Source organism: Juglans microcarpa x Juglans regia, chromosome 6D (genome assembly GCF_004785595.1).
Source record: "Juglans microcarpa x Juglans regia isolate MS1-56 chromosome 6D, Jm3101_v1.0, whole genome shotgun sequence".
NCBI classification, from domain to species: domain Eukaryota; kingdom Viridiplantae; phylum Streptophyta; class Magnoliopsida; order Fagales; family Juglandaceae; genus Juglans; species Juglans microcarpa x Juglans regia.
In genome coordinates this window covers 2,875,227-2,896,047 of record NC_054604.1, presented here as the reverse complement: position 1 = coordinate 2,896,047, position 20,821 = coordinate 2,875,227, and the positions used below count along the sequence as shown (strand labels likewise).

At 38.1% G+C, this 20,821-nt stretch overlaps 1 protein-coding gene across 4 annotated transcripts in view; it reads left to right on the top strand.

Moving 5' to 3' along the window:
* The window catches only part of LOC121235300 (protein MICRORCHIDIA 6), a 29,791-nt gene that overhangs the window by 3,787 nt on the left and 5,183 nt on the right, over positions 1-20,821 (top strand). For 2 of the 4 annotated variants that reach the window (XM_041131637.1, XM_041131635.1), the window contains exons 1-11: positions 5,636-5,695; positions 6,445-6,503; positions 14,544-14,909; positions 15,862-15,936; positions 16,032-16,066; positions 16,851-16,929; positions 17,046-17,135; positions 17,210-17,285; positions 18,017-18,095; positions 20,086-20,214; positions 20,646-20,744. In XM_041131637.1, coding sequence (XP_040987571.1) covers positions 14,552-14,909; positions 15,862-15,936; positions 16,032-16,066; positions 16,851-16,929; positions 17,046-17,135; positions 17,210-17,285; positions 18,017-18,095; positions 20,086-20,214; positions 20,646-20,744 — 1,020 coding nt within the window. In that variant the 5' untranslated portion in view covers positions 5,636-5,695; positions 6,445-6,503; positions 14,544-14,551. Of the gene's footprint in view, positions 1-1,125; positions 1,145-3,243; positions 3,269-5,635; positions 5,696-6,444; positions 6,504-14,537; positions 14,910-15,861; positions 15,937-16,031; positions 16,067-16,850; positions 16,930-17,045; positions 17,136-17,209; positions 17,286-18,016; positions 18,096-20,085; positions 20,215-20,645; positions 20,745-20,821 lie in introns of those variants that run through there. The other 2 variants (XR_005934561.1, XM_041131636.1) reach the window with 2 other exon arrangements.

The window sequence follows — 20,821 nt, the reverse complement described above, 5'->3', positions numbered from 1 at the left end:
CCCGGCCCAAGATCCATTTCTTTAGCCAACCTAGCCTGTGGAAAAGAAATGAAACGAATCGAGTGCTGTTTTGGTAAGTTTCCTAAACCCTATTTTTTCTCCCCCAACCCCCAACCCCGATATTTCTCTTTGTTTTCTCCTCTTGCGTGTAGACACTGCCCCCAGGACCTCTCTCTCTCTCTCTTTCTCTCTTTCCTCGTTGTGCCACAACCGTCGTGGCATTGTTGCTGCCAAGGCCTTGCTCCACAGTTCGTGCTGCTATAATCTTTTATTGGTGTTGATTGTCGCTCGTCACATCGGTATGCTTCTCCGACCATCTCTCTCTCTCTATATAGTGAGTTTTCCTTTGACGCACCTTGTCGTCTTCGGTTGCAGCTTTGTCATGTAGGCGACCCTATCCTATGCCATTTGTCCAACCCCTACCTCGTTTGTTGCACACTGCTGCCCATGCCGTTTCTAGCTTTTGGTCTCTCTCCCTTGCCCTCACCTTTGTCCTTGCTGTCCCTAACAATGTCCCCACGCCCCAATACCACTGTCGTCCTCCACTCAACGATCACTGTCTCTCACCCTCAGGATCCTAAATAATGGAGGGTTGATTCGAGTATTTATGCAGTTTGTCAGAATGTTTAGAATTGGAGTATGTGGAAATGTTTTTATTTTCGTTCCGTTTCGGTAGGTTCGATTGAAATTTGCCGCGTCAAAATAGTAACTAGCACAAATTAGGGGTTGTTCCATCCCGGATTAAATTTCAGCCTTTCTAGTTTTTTCTTGTCCATTCTGACCAGATCCTGGTATTCTTGCTAGAATGGGGACTTTCGGTCCGAAATTTACCTTCATTGCATTTTGGTAAATATGTTGAAATGCGAGGGACATATTTATAATTCCTCTTCCTCGATTGACTTCTCTCCTCCCCTTCCCTGCGAAATCATATTATCAAATAACAAATCCCTAGTTCTAAGTTAACTTCTAAGCTCTCTGTCTCTACTCTTCACAATCCACACTCCGAAAATCGGCACGACCTACACAACCCATGCCATTGTAGCTCCTGTTGCTCTGTTGAAGCTTGGACCTCTCACTCATGTTGCTTGATCCACTCTGTTGTAGCCTGTGTTCCTCTGTTGGTTTGAGATTGTTCCTTAGCTTGGTAATTCCATTGTTTCGGTTTTTCTTTCGTTGGTTTTCATTTAGTATCAGGGTTTTGGTTGTTGACAATGGGGAGTGTCTTGAACAATAGGGACACAAAACCCATGTTTGAAGAGTATCCAAATTTTCCTCCCCATCTTTCCATCGTCTTGTACATATCTAGAACCAGAACTATAAAACTATAACATGAACTGCTAAATCTGTAACGCCTCAATGGAAGTCTTAAACCACATGGCTTATATTCCAAAATGACTAGTCAATGATACAATTGCAGCCCCACTGGAACCTTATAAAGAGCAAGAACTTCTTCTTCTCAAGCAATGTGAGATCCCATACACCACCTACCTTTATCTTTATCATATGGGGTATCGCAAAATCATTAATGGGTTTTGTAATTGATCAAGAACTCAGATAGAGCCCCTTGAGAATTTCGGAGATTGCTTCTCTAATCTATCTCTAAGAACATGGAGCTGTTGTTATGGATTTTTTGGGGAGGGAGGGTTTCCTCTATTTGTAGCGCAGGAAAAATTCTACTTGGCTTAATTAAAGCTACTATCTTGTTTGGAAAGACTTGAGTCTTGTTCATGGCTATGTTGTAGACAATGTGTGGAGGAGTCTTTTTGTCTTTACTGATATGTTGTCCTCCCCTTCCCCCAAGTGGAATATGGAATTTGTTAGAAGGTGAGCCTTTCGATGAGCCCTGGCGAATTCGCTAAGGGTCGGCCAGCGTAGTCTGTCTCGCCAGAGACCTGGTTTCATTCACTCCCATGAATCTTTGGATTTTTTTTGGGGATTTTGCTGACTACTTCATTTTGTCGTCGGATTCGCACCTCCACCGACACAGAAAAGTCTGGGGAACCCAGTTTGGGCTTCTTGTCGTCGTTTCATCTTTGGCGACCCTGTTCCTCTGAGCTTTTCTCAATTTTTTCTCGTCGGATCTGTGCTCCTTAGCTGACATGTGTGCTTTCCGGCGTCGGATTTGTATCTCCACCGTCTCAGACAAGACTGACGACTCCAGTTTGGCCCCCCGAAGTCAGTTCTTCTCTGGTGATCTGCAATCTGCAAACTGAGCCATCGACATAGATCTGGTTATTTTTTGCGGTCTCATTCCAACGATGGGTAGTTTGTTCCGGTGACCTTTCACCGGAAGCATCCAGCCTTCTTGATTGTTTCTACAACTTTGGGATAATCATGGGCATTCTTAAACACCTTTTAATAGAATCAAAGGTGTTTATAACGTCCATGGAGGATGGAAATTTTTGTTGCATTATAGAAAGGGGCAAGAAGGTAACCAAAGAGATGGTGCTCAGTAATGCTAGTGTTTGTTGGCTAGCCAGTATATTGGAAGAATGTGTTTTATCGGAGGGAAGGAAAGACTTCTTCAAGACATATAGGGATGGAAGCAAAGCTCTATTTGCTCATAGGAGGTCGAACGCTCATGGACATTTTTTGGAAGTAACTAACTATGGTGGTGGTAGGGGGGTTGTGGTCTCTTAGCGATCCCGGAAGGAGTGGAAGGAAAGGGTTGGAAGAGCTTTTCTATGGAATTGAAACAGAGTTTGGCTAAGAAAGATCCAGTCCTTGCAGCACAAATGGACAGAGAGGTAGAGAAGGGGAAGGAGATTGTGAGGCCGTCCAAGTCGTATGCAGAGGTGGTGGTGGATGGTGCAGGGAAGAGGGCGGCAGTGCATGGAGTTCCGAGTCATCCTTTGGCGGTTGAACAAAAACATAAAAAGGGAGTCATGGCAGGGGAACTTTTGCTGGGACATGGTCTGAAGAGGGAATAGGCAAGACGCCAATCACCTGAAATGGATAGCTGTCTAGGAGAAAACGAGTTGCAGAGGTATATGCATTGTCTGGAAAAGGAGGTAACGGGCGTGAAGGAGGATTTGAAATTGTTTAGAAAGGAGATAAAGTCTTGGATTTTTAAAATAATCAAAGGTTCGGGCCTGGGCTTGGGCCAACGTATGTGACCCCTAAAAATAGGAAAAAGGAAGTCTTACTGGGTGTAATAGTTTGAAGCCAGATAAAGGGAAGGCCGAACTTGGGCTGGGCCGCATAAGACCATTTCGCCTCCCAAACCTGAAATGGAGGCCAAAGATCCATGGGCCCGTGTTTGAGAAGGGCTCCACTTGTGTAATCTCCATTGTCGCTCCTGACATTCCTTTGTTGGTGACTTCAGCTCTTGCGCCAGAATGCACACAAGCTTCCACAAAACATTTGGGGGAGGTTTCTGACGTGTCCTTAGTCTTAGTGGCAGAGTAGGCGACATGTTCGGTATGTAAGAAATCCGAAGGGTTAGATGAAGTTGCACATACAAGGTTGCCAGAGGCGAAGGGACTAGCTGCCAACCCAGAATATCCAATGGAGAGTACCAATGGAGTTGTTGAGGAGGCACAGAATATGAACAAGGGTTTATTGTTGGTGCCGTTTGGAACTACGTTGGGCACTACATTGGGGGAAGACGTTGTCCCCTTGGTATCTCTTCCTCTCTTAAACAATATAGATGGATCTTCTCCAGGTTGGGTTTTGCAAAAGGCTAATGAGATTCAACATATTGTGGGAATCACACATGGAGGTTGTGAAGACTAGTTTAAAGCTCTACTCTCTGAGATTGAAGAGAGCCACTCGCGTGATACCAAATCAAGCTTTAAGAAGAGCAGGGAGTTGAAGCGTCTTTTTTGTGCAATCAACTATGACGCTAAGGGCGGTAGCTTAAGTTGAAGGATGTAGTCTTTCGTATAGAGGGTATTCGGGTGGAGGTTGGGCTACGGGAAACATTGGGTTGGGGTTGGGGAGGTGTGTTTTTTTTCTAACTTGGGCTTGATGTATTTTGGGTAGTTTTTCGCGAGCTTTTTGGGGTAGTAGGAGCTCCCTAGTATGAGTTGGGGATTTTTTTGTATACATTCAGTGTACTTAGTTACTCTTATTGATTTATATATAATACTTTTAAAAAAAAAAGAGAGCTCCCAACATACAGGCTACTGGCAAGACACAATGGTATTGCTCAATTTGGAAGAAATATAATTTTATTTAAGGTTGGCTCAAGTGGTAAAAGCCTTAGTCTTGGTGGTATGCTCCCTTTAGGTCTAAGGTTCAAATCCTCTTGGGTGCAAACGGTTTCTAGAGGCCATCAGACTGGGAGAACTTCCCCTTGAATTACCTAAGGTGCACTTGTGGGAAACTCCTTATCGAAGGCCTGTGCACCCCTGAGATTAGTCGGGATTTTCTTCTTGGATACTCGGTACCGATAAAAAAAATTTCTCCCTGGCTTTTTTTGTCTTGTAAAATGTTCTTGTAAGCACATGTACCTTACCTAGTGTTCCATTTTTTATTTAGGCTTGGCTTCTTCATATTAGGAGATGCAAGTAATTAGTTTTGTGGATGTACAACGTTATTTTGACTTTTATGTGATCCACTTGTTAGAATGCTACTTTGTTTATGCTTCTTCTATTAAGGACATTCATTACAAATTATGAAAAATTGACAGAAGCAATAATTGCCTGAATTTTTATCTCACAAATTTTCAAGCGATTATTCTTTCTTTATTCAGGTCCTATTTCAATCTATTAAAAAATAGTTGGAATTAATTTATATTTTCTCCATAGTAAATTGTTGAAAAAAGAGGCTCAAAAGTGAGTAGGTAGATACTCCTCAAAGTACTCCTCAAAGTACTCCTCCATGGATTCACGTGGCCACCAGCAAGTTCCATTATGTTTTTTCACTCCAAAATTCCTAGGCTACGTTTGGATGTTGAGATGAGTTGAGTTATGAATAGTAGTATTTTGTGGGTCCCATTGAGATGAGTTTAACTTTTTTAGGTTGAGATGGATTTAAATTTTTTAGGTTAATGTATAAAGTAGGTTGAGATGCGTTTAATTTCTTTATGGGAGGTTGAAAAAGTAGTGGATCCCAGCAATGATTGGTTTGAGATGAGTTGAGATGAGTTTAGTTTGGTTCAACAACCAAACACAACCTTAGTCTCACACTTAACTAGTTAAGTTGGCAGTAAATTTTGAGTCTCACACATAAAATAAATTCTTATATTTTATTTTTTATTGGATGCATGTGTGGAGTTTGCGATCATATATAATTGTTTATACATATATATATATGTAACTTATTTGTATAATGACTATCTCGTACGGTACACCGAAACGTACTGCACTGTAATATTATGTTTCAGTACCTCAACCGGAATGGAATTCAAGACTTGGCTTGTGGTATAAACATATTTGATGAGATGTGGTTAGATTTGATTAAATGGGCCAGCTTGTTAAGTTGCGAGTGCTTATGAAATATTTGAATGGACATATTCATAATTGAAGTAGTTTGGGAAGTTATTTTGGTTGGCTTGGTGTTGAGTGAGTAGTAACCGGGTTAGAATAATTGGAACCATGGGGTTATCGTCGTGGAGTCATTTAGTTTTGTCGACTTATTTTATGTGTTAGTTTAATTATATTAATTTATAGTTTGTATTAATTATGTTTAGGTGTCAATTGGTTTTCGCTGGGCACTATATTAGGCAACTCAGAGATGCTAAAAGGTTTAGGTAAGCGGTGCTTCTATGCTAGACTTTGCCTAAAAACTGGCTAGGGCCGATTTTATGAAGAAATTGCATATTTTATTATGACAACAACCTTGGTCATTTTCTGCACTATTCCTTGTATCTGAACAAGAAAATGAAATAGTTTTTAGTCATGATTGGCGTAGACATAAGCAATTTTGGTACCTTGTTCTCAACTACATAAAAGGAGGAGCGATCATGAATTCTTAAAATTTTATGATTAGATGATATTTATCTACTTAGTTCTTTGTTCTGATATGATATTGCTTATGAAAATCCTCTGGTATAACATTTTGTTTTTGCTTCTTTTCTGACCTTACCGCAAGTGTAAAATTGTGGCCTCTATTATTATGTTAGTACCAACACATCTGTTTCTGATTGTATGGAGATAAAGTGGTTTTCTGCGTGGTCTTTATTGTGTATATACTCGGGGTGCCAAGTTTAAAAGGGAGAGATTTCACTTCTGTTTCTGCCCGTACTGGCCCCGGGGGTAACACAACCTTGCCATGGGGTTTAAACATGGTCTCTGTTCTGTTATGATATTGTTTCAGTTATGCTTTTGCCAAAAGTCTTTTGTTTATATCATTAGTGTAAATAAATGTTTCTGAAATATCGCTTTGTTATCTTGAGATTTTGTTTTGTTTTGTATTTTGTAATTGACTCATGTTTACACGTTAGTATGAGTTTCGGTGCGGTGAACTCACTTGTTTATCTTCACCATTTTTTTTTTCCAGATGACTATGTTGGTTGTGACAGTTGGAATAGATTGCACGTGAAGGATTAGAAGAGGAAGGTAAGATAAGTTTTGGGTGGCATAAGTGCATGTTTAATTTCTTTGGTAGTGTTCAGGGTATGGGGCGTGACTTGATAAAGACACTTATTGATAGTGGCAGGTATTGAAAAATAACAGTAAAATGTTTTTTTTTGATAAGTGAAAAAGTAACTGTAAAAAATTAAAAATAAAACAACAATCTTGTTTGAATTGTATTTTGAGAGGATATTTGTTGAAAGAGTTCTTGAGTGGACATGAATTTTTTATAAGGGCTTTCGTAAATGCTTGATCATTCTTGATTACTATTTCAGGAACATTTCTCTGTTTTGTTTCTATTCATTTTGTCTCCTCTATTTTGATTTTCAACACTTGTGGAAAATCTCTCTTTATCACCCACTCTTCTCCCGTATTTTGTCAAAGTACCCCTTTCATCTTTTTAGTTTTCTCTTGGGCTATTAGCCTATTTGGATGGGCACGATGTACTCCTGGAGTTTTTTGGTTGATTCAAAGGTGTTAGTTCTCTTGGGAGGGTGGGTCGTCTCTTCGGATCACTGAAAGAAGTTTGAGGTGCTCAAATTCATTTCCATTGGTAAAATGATGTTGGGTTGGTAGGCAAACATGGTGGGAGTGTGTGTTGTGTCGGCTGGTAGTATTGAATTCTATAAAAGCCTAACGTGAAGGTAGTTGGGCTTTCTTGGCTTAGTGTCATTCATATTCCTTTGGACACTCCTTGGTAGTAGCGGAATATGGAGATGGTGCTAGACAAGGGTTTACTTCATTCTTGAGGGTGTAAAAGGGATGGGTCAGAGAAGTTTTGTTGAAATAGTTTGGAATGTGGCCCTCTCAAAGACATGTTTTTGGTGTGCAAACAAAGTGTGGGAGTTTCAGGTGGCAAAATTTGGTTGAGTGGTTGTCAGATACAATTCTACCATCTTCAAGTGAGATCAATGTGGGTCAAAAGGTGTTGTATAAGATGATGGAGAGGTCAACTTCTTTCTAGGCTTCTAAAATTTCTAGGGATGATGATGGCTTTCGTGCGAGAGTTGTAGTGGTTGGTGGAGGCTCTAGTCTGATTGCCTCAAACGATGCAAAAAGCCAAATTGCTCATACAAGGGGGCGACGTTCGCTGTGTCCAGTGAGACATACATAGAAGAGCGACACCTAAGTATGAGTGCCCATTGATATAAGAAAATCATGGCTATTTAAGCCATTGAAATATATTACAATCAGCCAATGGAATAAAATAGTAAAAACAGTTCTATCATCGTCCATTGACCGTTCATGATCCTTGAAGTTTCTTTCATTCCTCTCCCTTCAAAGACGTTCCATGGGCAAGTTAGGACCATCTTCCATATTGCCGTAATTTGAGCATTGCCGCGTAGGCCATTCCAACTTGCTAGGAAGTCAACCACCCTTCTTGGCATTACCCAAGCAAATTCCACACTAGCAAAGAATTCATTTTAGAGTGTTATGACCACCTCACAATGAAGTAGTATGCCATCAACATTCTCATTTTTTTTTTATACATGCAACACCAATCCATAATAATCATAATAATGAACTTTCATTTTCTTAGATTATCTAGAGTGATGATTTTTCCCAATGAGGTCATCCATACGCAGAAAGCTGCTTTTAGGGGTGCCTTAGTTTTCCAAATGCGCTTCCATGGGAATCGGCACGTTGTACATGATGAGGGACGTGTAGAATGGATGGATGGTAAATTTCTCTTTGAAGGCCGCCGGTCTATCTTATCAGCCTCTCCCACCCTCACTCTAGTAAAGTAGACAAGATTGTAAAACTCGGTGAAAGCATTGACTTCCCCATCTTGTGCAGTTCTAAAGAAAGTGACATTCCATTGTGGAATACCACTAGATGAAGAGGATTTGCAATTGAAGCTTCTTGCAAGCTCACAATTCCATATATTTGGACAGGTTTCCTTGAGGGCCTTGTTGCCACACTAAAGATCATGCCGGAATCTAATTTTGTTACCATCACCTACCTTGAAGCAAGTGTACCAAGAGAAAGTATCCCATCCTCTTATATGCTTCTAAACCTCCACTCCATGTGGTTCCATATTGTTCGTATACCATCTACCCCAAGGCCCACCAAACTTTGAATCGATTACAACTCTCCATAAAACCCCCCTTTCTAATTGGTATCTCTAGAACCACTTCCAATAGAGCCCTATTGAAAACTAGCAACTTTCGAACTCCCAACCCGCTACCCAAGGTCAAGGTGCATATTTTGGGCCCATTCACAAGGTGGAATTTAAACTCATTGTCCACACATTCCTATAGAAAATCCAGCTATAACTTCTCGAAGCAGTGGACCACAAGGGGAGGCCAAGATATTTCATTGGCAAAAAAGATACTTTGCATCCCAAGGGGTTGGCCAAAGTCTCCACATTAGGAACATTTCCGCTAGGATCATTTCTGACTTAGCTAGGTTCACTCTCAATCTAGAAGCAACTTTGATTTAAAGAAGAAGAGCTCTCAATTCTTGATTGTGGTCTTGGTTGGCCTTGCAAAATATAAGTGTCATATGCAAATAAGAGGTGAGAAATATCTTTTTTTTTTTTGATAAGTAAGAATATTATATATATCAAAAGGAGTAACCAAGTATACTGAATGTATACGAGAGAACACCTTGCCCATAATAGAAAACCCCTAATAACCCAAAAAGCCCGTGAAAACCAACCCAAGCCGAAGCCCAACCCCTTGTTTCCCGTAAAACTAAAACTCTACCCAAAAACCCCACGCAAACCCCTAGATTCCTGTATTCACATTGCCCTCCCTTTAGACCTCGCTCTAGTTGAACTACCACCCTTAGCGTCGTAGTGGATTGCCCAAGAAAGACGCTATAGCTCCCTGCTTTTCTTGAAGCTTGATTTGGTTTCAAGCTCATGGTTTGACTCAATTGCAGTGATTAGTTTTTTAAATTGGTCTTCACATCCTCCATGCGAAATTCCCACGAACTGCTGAATCTCATTAACTTTAGGCAGAATCCAATTCGCTATTGGAGGAAGAAAGACCAGGGGAGCAACATTATCCCAAACCATGAGAAATATCTAATGTACCAATGTTTGCTGCACCCTCTAAAAATGCGGAGAGGAATCTTTCGTCCATGGTACTTGAGATAATTTTGCTTAAAGTTTCCATTACAAAACAAAGAGTAATGGAGATAATGGATAATGGAGATCATTCGCAATGAGTACATCCCACTCACCAAGCTGGCGGGGCAGTAATTTTTTACCTATATCACCCATTTTTTTTGGAACAAGAGCAATGAAAATTACATTGAGACTTTTTATAATATGTTAGTTAAGTACTCAAGTGATTAAATTATAGTAGCTATTTTATAATATAATATAGTAGTCAGTAGATAGGAATTAGTGGTTTCATATACTAGTATGTAGGAACTATATTATAAATGCTGATATATGCTGGTGTATAATGCTTATACTACCATATAGATGCCATGTCTTCATTGCAAAATTAATATATATTTTTATATTTAGAGATAAGTAACTTATTTAGACTTATAACATATCGTTATTAGCGATAAATATTGACTGGGTTACATATGTAACATATAGATTATATAGAGTTGTAAAAATCTTGAAAGTTACATTATATTAATTTTCATTTTTAATAGTTTTTATTATTTTATCCCATTTGTAATTATGAGGTAGAAATTTATGAAGGTTTAAGGCAATTATTTAATTTCCAAATATTTAGTCATTTGCAAAATTTTTATAATTTTATAGTTCAATATAGGATTTATTTATTAGTTGTTAAAATCTAATATTTTTTTTGTAATTTTAATTATTCAATTTCATTCAAAAATAAAAAAATATTTTTAAGAAAAGCACCAGGGATGTTCGAGAAATAACTCCACTTGACTCGAGCTTGTGTTTTGACCCGCTAGAGTTTGGCTCGGCTCAGATTGCTCCTTGCTCAAGTAATTTGAATCAAGTCGAGCCTGGCCCAAAAGATTGGCTCAATTACAACCCTAGATAAGGTTGTTTCTTGCCTAGTGGCTACTGGTGAGTCACTGATGGCTTTTTCTCCAACTCAGGTGCCCTATATTAGTGGGTATGGGGTATGAGGTGTCCTTGGTACTCTCGTTTGAGCTGTCAAATAACATTGCTGTGCAACTGAATTTTGAAGGCAACACGAAGTTGTGACTTTTGGTAGGGGCTGATTAGTTGCAAAAGGATGGCGGTTTAGATGCAGCAATGGACATGTTGTTGGCTCCTATGAATGGGGACAATGTAGGTTTTTCAAAATGCAAGAGAGAAAAAGAGGTTGGGGATGAACATGTTCCTTTATTTTCTCTTCCACCAAGTTGGAGTAAGCCTGGTTCATCTTCCGAGTTGGTGCTACAAAAGGTGAAAGAGATCCATGATTGTGTTGGGATTTCATGTGAGAGTTTTGAAGATCAATTTAGGGCCTTACTCATTGCCATCGAGGACGACCATTCTCTTCTCTCCAGATCAGCCTCTAAAAGAAATTGGTAATTAAAGAGACTCACATGTTCGATAAATTACAATGCAAAAGGAAGGGAGTATAAGTTATGGTAGGACTAAGGAGAGGGTGACAACTTTATGAAGCCTAAGATTCTTTTATGGAATGTTTGGGGGTTGAATAACATTAGGGCCTTGTTTGATTTTAGAACTTAACTCATCTCAATTCATCTAATCATTACAATTTTTCCAAATTCCTAAACAAAATACAATAAACAATTCAACCTTTTTAAATCCCAAAACAAAAATAATATTCTAATAATATTTTATTCAATTTTCAATTTTCATTTTATCTCAACTCACTATCCAAACCTCCCCTAATAAACTCCTCAATGCCAAATATCTATTACGCTATTGGAAGGTTGATATGGTGTGTTCGCAAGAAAAAAAGTTAAGTTCATTAAGACCCACCCGTGGGTAGCCCAAGTGGTAAGGGTGAACTTGTGTGTCACAGGTTCGATTCCCCCAGGGATCTAACTGTGATTTAAGTGGGAGGCCATGGCGGTGGGTTGTTGTGCTAGTTTCCCTAGGGGTTTAGGTTCCGTGGGTGAGTCCTAAGGGCTCTGTTGTGGAGTGGTTCTCCCGTCATAAAAAAAAGTATCATTAGAAGCTGTTGAGATGTTTCCTATGTGGGATGGACCTACCTTTCCTCTAAGGGGCTTTGGGTGGGGTACTTGTAATGCGAGATAAGAGGGTCTTGAAGTTTTTGAAGGAGCATTGGGGATTTCTCGGTAGCGTGCTCTTTTAAGAGTGTTGAATATGGTTTCGTGTGGGCTTTTGCAGGTATATGGGCTAAATTTGGATAGCTAAAGGTGTCTTTTGTGGGATGAGATTGTTGGCTTATACTATTTGTGGGACTTGCCTTGGTTTATTGGTGGGGATTTTAATGGCACTTGTTTTTCGAGTGAAAGATTGGGAGAGTCTCACTGCTGTTATGTTAAGGAGGAGTTTTCCGAGCTTGTATTTGATTTGGATATTTTGGATTTACCTCTTGTTGGGGGCACTTTCAAGTGGTCTAACAATCATGTTTGGTCTTTAGATTGGATTGAGTTTTGGTTTCTTCTTCTTGGGAGGCACATTTTCCTTAGTTGTGCCATAAGTGACTTACTTGGGTATGTTTGGACCATTTTGCTATCATGTGGGAATGTGCAAGCTTTTGCGAGAGTTGATAGCCAAAAGGGATATCTATTTGTAGAGTTTTGGATTTGGAGGGTAAGAAAGAAGGAGATTAATGCTCTTTCGACTGCGAAGGTACTAAGGAAAGGCCAAATTACTTTGGAGCTTGAAAATGTGACTTTAATAGAAGAGAAATCACGGAGACAAAAATCGCGTGCTCTTTGGCTTATGGAAGGGATAAGTGCACAAAGTTCTTTGGAGTTCTTCGTGTTGCCAACTTACATTAGAGTGGCAATGCCATTGAGGTGCTCCATATAGTTGGTCTTGTTTTTCGGATCATTTTGAGATAAAGGACTAAATTTCCTGCTATTATGAATGTTTTCTCTTTGAAGAGGAGGTCCATCTCGTGGCAAGTAAGATGGCTAAATATAAATCCCCAAGATCGGATGGCTTTTTTAAAGTTTGTTGGGATGCAGTAAAGGAGGATAATATGTGGGTATTTTGGGAGTTTTATGCTTATGGGAAATTTGAGACAAGCCTTAATGCCACATTCATTGCACTTATCTCCAAAAACTTAAGACTTCGGATGTGAAGGACTTTCGCCCCTTTAGTCTTGTGATTTTTTTTTTGAAGAAGGGGGGGGGGGGGGGGATGTATCTCAACGCATCAAAATGCTTTTGACAAGGGGAGACAAATATTGGATTTGATGCTCATTGCCATCGAGTTTCTGAAGATTAGAATCAGATCTAGAGTGTGGGGTATTTTTTGAAAGTTGGATATGGAGAAGGCTTATGACCGCATAAACTGGGAGTTTCTGTATTATTTGGTTGGAAGGTGTGGCTTTAAGGATAGATGGTGAACATGGAGACAAAGGTTGTCAAGTTGGAAAATGATATATTTATCAGGAGGAGGCAGAATCGTTTTGATAAAAAGTACTCATTCTAACTTTCCTACATATTTCCTATCATTGTTTTCTTTACCAGTGGATGTGGCGAATCAGATTGAGAAGGATATTTCCGGATTTCTTGTCGGGAGGAATTGGGGAGGAGGTTAAGTTCCATTTGGTTAGCTGGGATAAGGTTTACTACTTAATTTCTAGTTGTGGTTTTGGGAATTATAAACTTGAGGGTTTTCAACAAGGCTCTTCTTGGCAAGTTGCTTAGACGGTACCATAAAGAAGGGGAGGACATTGTGGAGGGCAGAGCATTTACTACTTCATTGTGAGGTGGAAGGGCCATCTAGGTTGATATTTTTAGCAGGATTAGTTTGCTTTGGTAATGCCTGAGAGTGTTGTGGAACTACTTGCCTGTTGGAGAGGTCTTTCTTGTATTCCCCAAATTGCAAAGTTGCATGTAAATTTAAGGTTTCATTGCCTTGATTAAAATTTATGTTGGCTTCATACCATTAATTAAACTCTTTTGTACAAAAAATAATTAAACTAGGCAAATCTCTTTAATTGAAGTGTATTTACACTCAGGAAGTGGGTGTTAAAGGTGTCATATGTAGGTAAAGGCATTTCTAGGGTGGAGTTGATTTCATTGTTGGATTCATTCTTATCATGAATTCTCTTTTGGTAGAAATGTATTAATATGTTTAATTATATATATACATGGTGGCAGCTGATTGTAGACAGCATGTTATTCAGTAAAAATCTCATAGCACTAGAAAATAGGGTTTGAATCTCCTATCAATTGTAGTATCTAATTGTGGAAGCAATAGTGTTGAATGAGTTTTGCTTCTGTTATCGTTGTCAGCCAGCTGTTTTTTTCCTTTCTTCTCCCCCACTGCTTATGAAAGGGGCAATGTTCACTAGCTTCGTCTTCCATTTGATTCTTGCATTGATTACTCATGATAAAGTCTAAATAACTTAAATTGGCCACATAATAAGAGCCTTTTAGTTCTAGCTTATATTATTTGGTTCTCTTAAGTTATTTAGTACTTGTATATTAATTATTTTGGGATCTAATTTGTTTTTTAGTTTTATTTTTATTTGATAAGTTTATTTTTTAGTTTTATAACCAGTGGATTTATAAAGATTATTGAATTTTGGAGGAAGTTGAAGAGTCACTAAGTTATTATTGTTGGTCGTAGATTTATTTTGATCACTATACAAAGGTCTTTGGTGCCTCTTCCGTTTAAGCAAAATTTGTAAGGTGTATCATCACTAATATTAGAGCATAAAGAGATTAAGGGGGTGATAATTTTGTATTATTTTCATTTAATAACTTCAAATATTCTCTCACATCATGTGGGCCTACTACTTGTTATGATAAGAAAGATTTATTGGTGGATAAAACTATGATTTAGTCTATACTGACCTATTAATTCCTTGGCAGAGTACTTTGTATGTTGCTTGCTCGTTGAAGCTCTGTTTTCTTTAGTTAGTGTAACCAGTTTTGTGCATCTGGTTTCTTTTACAGTGTTCAAGATGACCTCTATAGACATTGTGGACTTATCTAGCGATGATGAATGTGTAGAGCCGCATTTGAAATCTGTTAAGTCTGAGCCTGTTGTTGTTGGGAATATAATACAACGAGAAGAAAGTAAGTTTCAACAGAAGCTCCAGTCGGAAACACAATTTAAAAGGCAAGAATCCGAAGAAAATAGAAGCTCAAATGTTTTGAGTACTGGCCAAAGTTGCTCTAGTATACTGGATCAAGGGCAGTCTCCGGTAGATGATTCGAGTCTTTCTTCCACATCACCTACATGTCCTGCACCGCTTTGTCGGCAGTTCTGGAAAGCTGGGAACTACAATGATGGGCTTGGTTCTAAAGTCTCACTTCAAAGTATGTTGTTGTCACATATAACTTATTAATGTCTGTTACACAGGTTTAGGGTTTAACCAGATAGAAGATGTGCATTTGCAAGATCTCAGGGTTCTTCATCATAAAAGAAAACTTACTAATTTTTGTTTGACATGCATGTGGTGCTTTAATTGAATTTTTGGTCTTTGACATGTTGGACATTGTGTGGGCATCTCATAGTGTCCTAATTCCCTTGCGTAGGGGGTTCTTTTGTATAATTTATGTGTTATAACCCTCTACGCTTGTCTAATGAGACTTAAATTATTTACATAAGGAAAAAAAAAAAATTATTTACAAAAGAAAAATTGGTGCTTCCTAATACACCATCTAGGGGAGCACTGAGAAGCTCACGTTTTTATGAATGGTTGTAACAACTTCATGAATAATTGCAAGAGCTTTCTGAATAAAGTTTTATTAGAGTTTCGTTAAGTGGTGGGACCCATTGCGAGTATGTTTAGATGTAAAAAGTTTTTAAGATAAGTTTTCATAGAGGGTATAATAAATATTTTAACTTTTTGAAAAAAACAAAAAACATGACTGATCCCATCAGGCTGCCCTTGGTGGCCAAAAACTCTGGCCACTGCTTGGTAGCAAGAACACAGCCACCCTCTAGTCTCTGGTGGCCAGGCTGGCTGGCTACGTTTTTTTTTTTTTAATTTACATTTTGTCTTTTAGTTTTTGGATTTTTTGAAAATCCTAGAGAGTTTCTACTGTGTAATTGTTTTTTATTTTATTTTTGAAGAAAACACGAAGATGCCAAAAGCCCCTTGGGTGCCAAACATGGCCCTGTTTTAGATATTTCCTTGCTTTGGCTGTTCAGTTGGATGATAGTGATAAACCCTATGAGATGTGCATCAGTGCATGCAAATATCTGCATCAGTGGTCATTGAAGCCTGATCCTTTGTTCTCTAACATTCTATATTTATTGTAATAGATGGAAAAAACTATCTACTTGTTCACCCAATGTTCCTTCATTCAAATGCAACTTCACATAAGTGGGCCTTTGGCGGTATGCGCTTGTTTCACTAATTGCAATTACATATATTATTGGTGAAGCTATGGCAATTTTCATTACTACCCTTTTCGGTTGCTTCCTGTTTGCAGCTGTAGCAGAACTGCTTGACAATGCAGTTGATGAGGTGAACTTCTTATTTTGATCTTACTTGATATTGTTGTTTTTTTGACCTTGTGGTACTGGGGTTGTGTGCTCATGTTGCAAATTGTTTGAAAGATAATTTTGGAATGGAATTGCACCATAATTGTTTTGGGTGGACTTCATCTATTTCGGTAGGATAGCTCAAATATTCAATTTTTTTAGATCAAATAATTACTTTTTTCCAGTCTTAAGATTTTGCTACTTTTTGTTTCCTCAAGTTAAGGTTTTTTACTTTTGTAACCAATGGATAAATAAATGTTATTGAATTTCAAAAGTTAAAGAGACTCTTGAGGACCATGGCTATTTTGATACACTATATAAGTAGCTTTTGGTCCATTTCCGTCAGCAAAGTTTGTGAGGTTGCTTATCGCAAACATTGAAATAAACGAGACAAAGGGGTTAGAAAATCAAGCCATTCAACCAAAATATTGGAGATCAAAATGCTAATATTGGCATTCCTTTAAGAGAAATTTATTGTATGACGCCTCAAGGTAGCAAACTTAGTTACATAGAATATTTTCTTATTCATTTGTATAACAAGTTTATGTAAAATTAGAAACTACTACGTTGAAAGACTAGTTTATTCAGTCAGGTTCATTTTTATCACATACAATGATCTTGTTTATGGCTACTGCATGGATTGTATATACTCCAGGTGTTCATTGCCTATTGTGTGATTATGTTTTTGATGGTTGGCTCTAACAATTGAATCCTATTCTGCATATCACGAGTTCTCCTTTTTCTTTTTTCCCTCTTTGATTGGATAGATCCGAAATGGGGCCACTTTTGTCGTTGTAGACAAAACCACAAATCCAAGGGATGGAAGTCCAGCATTGTTAATTCAAGGTAGTGTGTAATTGGAGTTTTATCTAGCATATTCTGGGAGTCTGCATCGGTACATTTTATTCCATAATACATTTTGCTGACTCATTTGTATAAAAAAACCTCATGACTTGCCCCAGATGATGGCGGTGGAATGGATCCTGAAGCAATGAGGCAGTGCATGAGTTTTGGGTTCTCGGATAAGAAATCTAAATCAGCCATTGGACAATGTATGGATAGTAGTTTTTCACTCTACAATTTATTATTTTCTTTTGTATTTATTAGTTTACTTGTAGCCTTCCAGATGGAAATGGTTTCAAGACTAGTACAATGAGACTTGGTGCAGATGTTATTGTCTTCAGCTGCCACACGAGTAACAGGTTTGAATTCAAAAGGGACTGATCTTTTGTTATTAGTTATATATTCAATAACCCATTTATAAGCCATACTAGCTTGCTTGTACACACGCACATGCATACACACGTGTATACTTTGAATAATATGTCTCAGTTTTCTTTTCTTTTTTCATAATAAAGAAAGTAGTACTTTATGTCGTATAAGTTCCATGTATTCAACAGATTTTCAAAATTCCCGGCCAGTAACTTTTGGGAGTGAGCAACTACCAACATAATGTAAGGAAAAAGAGATGAAAGTCATCTCCACACTATACACAGCAAAATCATTTTTACTGCAAATTGGGAAACCTGCTCTAGAAAGGACCAAAACACCTCACTTCTCTCAATACATCAAGCCACTTGAAACACTCCCATGTAACACATTTTGCCCCTAGTTTGGCCCAACAATCAGCCACTCTAGTTACTTCCTTAAAGACATGTTCCATGTGAAGAGAAAGTGGCTCGTAAGCTAAGGTCCAGTTTTTGTTTTGTTTAGGGACTTCTTACCTCTTACGGCATGTGAAGTCCTCTGATTTTTTTTTTTTTTTTACTTATTGAAAGGACATCCTTACTTTTTAACCATATAGTTATTGATGCACGCATAATATGTGAAAAGGTAAAACAATTTTCGTTCTGTCTCTCTCTCTCTCTGACTTAATGATGTTGCCTATATGAACCTCTTGTTTGTCTACTCATATACCATGTTACATAATCAGGATATTGACACAAAGCATCGGTCTCCTCTCTTATACATTTTTGACACGAACAGGCCATGACAGAATAGTAGTGCCCATGGTGAGTTTCATTGCTTTAAGTCAAGGTTTTAGTTGGGTCATTTTGTTGTAACCAAACATTGTTAATCTATTTTTATTAATTTGTAAAAGGTGGTCAAGAATTGTGAACTTGTAGATGTTAGCTGGTTATTTTATGAGCAATAAATGTGTTAATATTATGTATGTTCATGGAATGTGCCTTGAGCATGCAAAATTTGTTATTCAGGTAAGATGATCAATAATATTTCTCTCTTACTTATCAAAAAAAAAAAAAATGATTCACGATTTGTAGTACTTTGAGATTTTTCATGAAAGAATTAGGTTATCACTTATCATCCAAAACATATATCTTTGTTAAGTAAACATTCAAAACATATTATTGGCCTGGAGTATAATCTTTAGATGCTAGTAAATTTAAGGTGTTAACTAGGTTTTGGGGTTCAAGAATTTGAGGAAAAATAAAGACGGTAGAATTGCTTTGGTGGGGCCACTTTCAATGCCAAGGTATTTTGTATGTTGAAAAGATTGAATGAGGACTGGTTGGCTGTAAAAAGATGTATATGTCCCAAGCTGGTTGGATTACTTTGATCAAGAGTACTTTCTTGAATCCGCCTATGTATTTCATGTATTTATTTTCACATCCAGCTAGTGTAGCTAACTGCCTAGAAAAAGTGCAGGGGAACTTCTTTTGGGGTGAGTTAGGAGAAGAGTTCAAATTTCACATGATAAGCTGGGCGAAAGTATGTTCTTTGATCCCCGATAGTGGGTTAGGGGTTAGGAACTTGATTTTCTTTAATTGTGTACTCTTGTGGAAGTGGCTCTGGCGTAATCAGAATGAGAGAGAGAGACCTGGCGGAGAATGATGTAGACGCTAAGTAAGGATGTTCATGGGATGGGATTTTGGAAGAATATAAGAAAAGGGTGGGGGTGCTTTCTAAGCATAATAGATTTGAAGTTGGAGATGGTTCTAGGATCAGATTTTAGCATGTAGTGGTGCAGTGGTATGGCTCTCAAAGAAGCCTGTTCGGTTGTGTAGGGTGGTTCGTGTGAAGGATGCGTCAGTGGGAGATCTTTTGGAGTTATCTGGTGAACTCCCTTGATGGAATGTTAACTTCATAAAAACAGAACATGATTGGGAGGTTGAGGCCTTTATTGTATTTTTAATCTGTTGTACACCACTATTTTGAGAATAAGAGGTTAAAATAAGTTGCTTTGGTCCCATCCAAGAAAGAGAGGTTCAATGACCATTCTTTTTATAGTGTCCTTGTCTCTTGTCATGACAACCTTTTGCTTAATAGAAAATATGGAGAATATGAAAGACTAAGATTTCCTTAGGAACTGCATTTTTTGCTTGGTTTGCATCTATCAGTAAGATTCTTCAGATGAAAATCAGAGGAAAAGATGCATTGATGTGATTGAGTGATGCTCTGTGTGCAAGAGGTGTGGGTAGTGTGTGGACCATCTTTTGTTACATTACCAGGTGGCTAGTGTTCTATAGAATGATTTCTCTAGTCGGGTTGGTTTAGTTTGAGTCATGGCCAGAAGTATAGTGAACGTTTTAACTCATGTGGAGGGTCTGGCGGTAGTCCACAAATCTTAGCAGTGTGGAAAATGGTTCCTTAATGTCTCTAGTGGGCTTACTTTCCATTATTATGTTATATCTCTCTATTTTTAGCTAGATGACTTTCTTGTGAACATCTTGTTGTACTTGGAATGCTTCTTTAGGGGAGGTTTGGATGAGATGAGAAAGTTGAATAAAATATTGTTATAATATTATTTTTGTTTTGGGATTTGAAAAAGTTGAATTGTTTATTGTATTTTGTGTGGGAGTTTGGAAAAGTTGTAATGATTAGATGAGATGAGATGAAATTAGTGTTTTTTAATGAAATAATTGTTGCTTATAAAACATTATTTTGTTTTATGATTCCGTGGACTGTTACAGTGCTGCTTGTTCTGTTATCCCCTTTCTGTTGACGTTTCTCTTACTCTGGTACCCACCATTACTATTGCAGGTGGACTACAAGTTTAATACATCAACTGGCACTCTGGAAATACTACGTGCTAAAGAGCATTTTTTGTCTAATCTTTCCATTCTATTGCAGTGGTCTCCATTTTCAACAGAATCAGAGCTTTTGAAGCAAGTAAGATTATTTGACTTTTTTTTTTTTCCCTTCCATTACATCTTGCTCTTTTCTGCACATATTCATTGTGTTAGTATTTAAATATTTAAATATGTTTATTTGGTTAATTGAAGTGGTTTTACTCTGAGCTATCAAATGAGTTCATAATGGTGAATTGCACTTCTCTTTCTTGATCGATTAATTACCCATGCACCCAGGTCTCGGTCCCCTCCACCCCATTCTTATTTCTTATAGGGAATGGCCATTGGTGAGTTTTACCACAATATAATTGATGTGTATGGAGGTGGGCTCATTTTATGAAGTTTGATTACCAAATTTTCGCACTCATCACTGATTGTAGTCGAAAGCAATTGCATAGATTTTTCCTGCAGTTTTTAGCTTTCTGAATTCTTTACAATCTTCATTTTGTTTGATCTTCAATATGATGGCAGTTTGATGACATTGGGACTCATGGCACCAAGGTTATTATCTACAATTTGTGGTTCAATGCTGATGGGGATGTGGAACTTGACTTTGAATCAGATCCTCAGGTTAATATTTCAATTATCCTCTATCCTTTTTCTTGTCTTTTTAGTATAATTTCCAATGAGGGGACTCGGTGGCTGCA